General features: G+C 53.0%; 1 protein-coding gene across 2 annotated transcripts in view; it reads right to left on the bottom strand.

Moving 5' to 3' along the window:
- Window positions 1-583: 583 nt before the first annotated feature.
- Window positions 584-6,000, bottom strand: part of LOC135976355 (uncharacterized) — a 143,232-nt gene continuing 137,815 nt past the window's right edge. For both annotated transcript variants that reach the window (XM_065571571.1, XM_065571570.1), the window contains one exon: window positions 584-1,274. In XM_065571571.1, the coding sequence (XP_065427643.1) occupies window positions 698-1,274 (577 nt within the window). In that variant the 3' untranslated portion in view covers window positions 584-697. The remainder of the gene's footprint in view (window positions 1,275-6,000) is intronic.

Here is a 6,000-nt window from a genome sequence, read left to right as displayed (position 1 = left end):
GAGATGGAAGACTTTGGAGGGTAACATTCTGCTGCCAACATGGAAGGGCATCGGTGCATGCCCAGCAAAGAGCCAGCTCGTCCTTGTGCCCGGCTTTCCTGGCCAGTTAGCCGCCACAAGCTACGAACCCAAGCTGCAAACTCAAGCCACAGACTCGGGCTATGTTCAGGACTGGTAACTATACAGCAGCTGCAGAACATCTGATGGATGTGTGTGTGTGTGAATGTGTGTGTGTGTATAGGTATTAGGTATAATGTGTGTGTATCATAGAATCATAGAATCATAGAATATCAGAGTTGGAAGGGACCTCAAGAGGTCATCTAGTCCAACCCCCTGCTCAAAGCAGGACCAATTCCCAGCTAAATCATCCCAGCCAGGGCTTTGGGTATAAGGATTAAGATATTAGTTATTGGTTATAAATCAAATTGTTATCATAATAAATGTGGCATCTTTGTCTTGCCCCCTGAAAAGATCCTGTGTAGTTTTGTCTGTATAACACAGAGAGACTGGGAGGCCTCACGCACCCTGTAAAGCTGAGACATGTGGACAGAGATGAGGGTGACAGATGCACGGACAGACAGGATGCTTTGACACTTTAATCACAAGCGGGGGGAGGGGCAGCACCCCTACTCCTCTATGACATGATGGAGGCTGATGGCAGGGAAACCCCACGTAGGTGCAGTCGCTGCCCCAGGGCTCACCTCCTGTCCAGGCAGCGGTTGATATTGGGGTCTTTCTTGCTGCAGTCCCTGCAGTCGTTGTTGTCGCAGCGCAGCAGGGGCACGTCGTGTAGCCGGTGCCAGGCATCCAGCAGGTCCTGGGGCATCAGGCCCTCCGGGTAGATCTGCTGGAAGACGAAGGCCTTGTAGTTTTTGCTGATGGGGCGGAAGGCGTCGCTCACCATATCTACGATGTTGTAGGTCCCGCTCTCCCGCAGGCACGTCCCCGCGCAGGGCGAGTTGAGGGTGAAGAAGATCAGGCAGCTGTTCTGCCCATAGGTCCGGGCCAGGAGCTTCTGCACGGGGCTCTTCCGGTTCTGGTCACTGTGGAGCAGGCGCCACTCAGAGTGTTCCCGCGCCACTGCGTTCAGGTACTTCACCCTGGCAGCCACGATGCGCCCATCGTCCGGGTCATACAGACCATCCTCTTGGTTAAGTGCCTTTTTCATGTTCTCCAGGTCTTTCTTGGATGGCAGCCCTTTCCGAGGAGATCCGTCCTGGCAATAGGCTTGTCCCAGGCTGACGGCGAAGGAGTATTGAGCCTTCACCCCATACCTAAGGGAAGGCAAAGCAAAGGGCAGTGAGGGCACATGGGGCTCCAGACTACCCTGCCCCCAACCCTCAGTGGCAAATGGCTGCAGCGCAGGACACTTGGGTTGGGTCTCACATGGCGCCGTCACTGGCCGGTTCTAGGCTCTCAGGGCTCCAGCCTGGGTCAGGGGATGTTTGCGCCCCTGGGAGAATGAAATAAACTTGGAGGGCAGTTTTAAGAAGATCAGAAACTGACACAGGTGCCCCCCGGGTCGGGGGGGTCATCAGCACAATCTGAGCTTTAGTGTGTCAGCTCCCCAGGGCTGAGTGTTACCACTTGAGCTCCAGGAGCAAGCCGGAGCTTTTACACGGAGCCACCCCAGGAGAGGGACGTGACACACAGTTGGCCCCTGGGATACACAGTGATTTGCTGGGGAGTTAAAGAATCCTGCAGATCTGGGCTCCTCAGTTCTCCCCCAGGCCAGGGGTTGGCACCATGTCCATCCAGACACAGGTGTCTGTGCACACTGCCTCCCGCCCCCAGAGCTGACCCGGCTCCCAGCCAATTGGCCGGGAACTGCAGCCAATGGGAGCTGCGGTGGGTGGTGCCAGAGCTGCCTGGCTGCACCTCCACAGCAGGGAGCGGGAGGGCACCGCAGGCGGGGCAGAGAGCAAGCAGCAGGAGTCTGTCATTACACAGACATAGCATGGGGACAGGCCGATGGAGGAGCAGCGATGGGCACCTGGGGCTGACATTAAATATAGAGTACAGAGGGGGCTTCCTGGGGGGGGGGGCTATAGCAACCCCCCCGACAGAGCAGACCCAGCTGGCTCCATCCATCACTCCCTCCTGCCCCACAGAGACCCACACATCTCTCTGCCCCTTCCAAGAGACTCCCCTGCTCCTGTGACCCCGTCACCGCGCCCTCCCTAGAGAGCCCGCCCTTTGTGCCTCCAGCGACAGCTCCCCTCCCCCCAGCTCCCTACAACCTCCCCCTTTGCCTTCTCCCTCCCCTTCCCCAGCCCATTGGGGTATTGAATTTCACTGAGGTAAGTAATTCAATCTACTCTTCCTTTCCAGACAGTTTGTGGCTTTTCCTCTAAGAAAACTTACAAGTTCTTTGCAAAGAAGTCCAGTTACAGTTTTTCACTTGAGAAGTATATTTTCTGGTTGTTCATAACATCATTTATTTTGTTAACTCGGTTTCATAGGCAATTTTAAAAGTCACTTGAATTGTACCTGGTTTTTTTCCATTGGTCCAAAAACACATGGAAGATGTGCAGATTTTTATTTCTGTGGGCCAAACCACCCTATGTGGAAATGTAAATGTCGGGGGCTAGAAAAGCTCTGCAAATATAAGGTCTTCTTCAGGAAATTGTCCTCAAGTCATTCATTCTTCTGTGCATTCCACTCTATTGTTCCCTCCTATAGTGACAGTGATCAGTGTCTCCACCCACAGGGGAGATGCAGAAGACTGGGTCAACCCTGCCTCTACCTTTGTTCTCTGTCCGCTCCCTCTACCAGCCCCTTTGGCCTCCCTAGGATTCCCCCTCCCATTACTCCCTCTGTGTCTTCTTTCTCTGGAGCTTCTCATGAAGTAAAGTCTGTCATTACAGGTTTCAGAGTAGCAGCCGTGTTAGTCTGTATCCGCAAAAAGAACAGGAGTACTTGTGGCACCTTAGAGACTAACAGATTTATTAGAGCATAAGCTTTCGTGGACTACAGCCCACTTGCATCCGAAGAAGTGGGCTGTAGTCCACGAAAGCTTATGCTCTAATAAATCTGTTAGTCTCTAAGGTGCCACAAGTACTCCTGTTCTTTCTGTCATTACAGGTTCTTATCTCTTTAATGTATTTAATGTTGCTGTGTTAATTAATGCACTATGGGAGTCCCTCTTCACCCCTCTGTATCAATTGATCCCCTTCTTTCCATATGTTTTGCCCATAGCCTGGTTTTCTGCAGCCCTAAGTCAACCAGCAGTAACCCCTGTGCCTTTGCAATGGGGTGAGGGAAGGGGACCGTGGGTTCCCTAGTTATGTGATTTGCAAGAAGTGTTATCATTACTCAGGGTACCAAATGTGTTTAAATGATATAAGTGCCTTGTAAAATCCCAAAGCAAGCTCAGATACAGTACACACACATTTTTCATTAATTATGAGTTAAATTAAATGTTCTTCTTCTTATTAGCTAGCTAGCTAGGTTACTGGTTTTTTTCAGTGTGGAAAATTATGTGCACTATTTTACGGGTTGAATAACTGAATGACATAATTCCCCCCACCCCCGATGTCCGTCACTGAGTCTGGTAATTTTGTTAAGTGTCTGTCATGCAACTTGGTGGTGCCTACCCCTGTCCCAGGCTGTGGGAGGGACTGTGAGCATGATTAAAGGGAGGCTAACAATGGCACATACATGTGGCATATTACCTGTGAAAGTCTCTGCGTCTGCCAAGTTAGAGAGCTGGGTTCTCATTCCACACCTCTGTCTGAAGTGGCCTTGTACCGCTGAATTGGGGAGGGTTGGGGGCTCATAACTGGCAAAGGACAGGGCACTAGTTTGTAAGGTCTGAGGCCTTTTTTGGCAGTAAGCAGCAGCAGCCAAGAACCAGGAAACAGAGTCACATCCTCACATTCCCTCTAAAGTATATCAAAACAATGTATCATTGGGCTGTTAAGAAAGCGCCCCGTCCTAATAGTCCCCACCAGCACCAGAGCTTAAGATCTTGAAAGAAAACTTTGTTTGACAGTGTTCTGTCTGGCGATAGGGTTGCCAACTTTTTATTGGCACAAAACCAAACAACCTAGCCCCACCCCTTCCTGAGGCCCCGCCCCACCCCTTCCCAGAGGCCCTGCCCCCACTCGCTATATTCCCCTACCTCAGTCGTTCGCTCTCCCCCACACTCATTTTCACTGGGCTGGGTCAGGGGGTTTGGGCTCTAAGTGGGGGTTTGGGCTCCAGGTGTAGTAGGGGGCTGTGGGCTGGGGCAGGTAGTTGGGGTGTAGGAGGGGACTCCAGGCTGGGGGGTGGGGTTGAGGGATTCAGAATATGGGAGGGGGCTGCAGGTTGAGGCAGGGGGCTGGGGTGTAGGAGGGGGGTGAGGGCTCTGGGGTGGGCCCAGGGATGAGGGGTTGGGGTGCAGGAGGGTGCTCCAGGTTTGGGGGGGACTCAGGGTGGGGACCCTGGGGCAGGGGGTTCAGGTTGGGGCTGGATGGCTCCTGGTCAGTGGCACTAAGGCAGGCTGTCTGGTGCCTGGCTGTCCTGAGGGACCGTTCTGTGCCCCAGAAGCGGCCAGCAGGTCAGGCTCCTAGGCCGGGGGGGGGGAGGTACTTGTGGGCTAAAGCAGCACGAGCGGCACGGTGCCCTGCAGAGCCTCCTGCCCCTCTCCCTGGCCCCCGCCCAGGAACTGGATCTGTTGGCTGCTTCTAGGGCACAGCACAGTGTCCTGCCTGTCCTGAGGCACTGCGCTGTGCCCCAGGAGTGGCCAGCAGGTCCAACTTCTGGGGCCGGGGGAGGAAGGCTCCACAGTGCACCGTGCGTGCTGCTCTCACCTGCAAAAACCACCCCCCAGCTCCCGAGAGTGCAGAGCTGGTGCGCAGTGTGGGGGTAGCGCGCAGAACCCTGTGCCCTGCCCCCCGCCTAGGAGCCAGACCTGCTGGCTGGTTCCGGGGCGCAGCGTGGTGCCCCAGGACAGGTAAGGACTAGGCTGCCTCGGCTCTGCTGCACCGCTGACTGGACTTTTAACGGCCTGGTCAGCTGTGCTGACCAGCACTGCCAGGGTCCCTTTTCGACTCGGCGTTCTGGTAAAAAACCGGGCACCTAGTCACCCTATCTGGTGAGAAATCACTTATCAACGTTCAGGATTGTTCAATCTATTCTTCTATTGTTTTGCCTTTATGGTCCCTACTTCTCTATTGTTTAGCTCTGTGGTTTCTGTCTGATTCTTTGTTTCTGTCTGTTGCAAACTAATGCAAGATTAAATCAATGAAGGTGGTGGGAGATGACTGGTGAAAGAATTGTTTGGAATGCGCTAGGATTGGTGAAAACCACTCTTTTGTCATACTTTAGTTTACAATGATTGGGTCAGGTATTGCTAAGCAGGACTCAAGTTTCACTATATAAACTGGGGTCCAAAAGGAAGGAAGTTCTTTGGACGCTAACTCCAGGGCACAGAGAAAGATCAGAGCTGCCAGACCTCAGCACCCTGCCAGCCCTCAATGCAGCAGCTGGAGCCCCAGATGACCTGACTCTGACTGGCCCCCAGGAAAAGTCCATCTGCCTTATTGGGAGTGGTGAGCATTGTCTGCTTCCACTGCGTATTCAGGTTTGGTAACTGTTCATAAATAGAGGTTAGGATATTACTGTGTAAGGCTTTTTCACTGGTAAAAGGCCCCACAAACCTGCAGAAAATTACACCCTGAGCCCTAAGAACTGGGTAAGGTGGGTACTTAAATTAACGAGGTTATACCCTGAGGCCTAGGAACTGGTTAAGCGTGGGGGGGCTAAATTAACCGGGATATGCTTTGAACCCACGGAAGGGTAAAGGTGGGTGCCCTAGAGCGTGCGGGTAACAAATCAGTAACAAGGTCTGTGATGTGTGCTAGACAGCAGAAATGGGAGATCCCCCCACCCACTCCAGCTCGGGCCCAGCCTCTGGGAATGAAGCCTGGTTTATGGTGGTTTGCCCTATTATAGGGCCTGAGCGTGATCATGAATAGTCATGCTAATACTCAACCTTCCATGCCCAAATCTAAC

The sequence above is a fragment of the Chrysemys picta genome, chromosome 17 (genome assembly GCF_011386835.1).
Source record: "Chrysemys picta bellii isolate R12L10 chromosome 17, ASM1138683v2, whole genome shotgun sequence".
Classification (NCBI taxonomy): Eukaryota; Metazoa; Chordata; order Testudines; family Emydidae; genus Chrysemys; species Chrysemys picta.
This window is presented reverse-complemented; position numbering and strand designations above follow the sequence as displayed.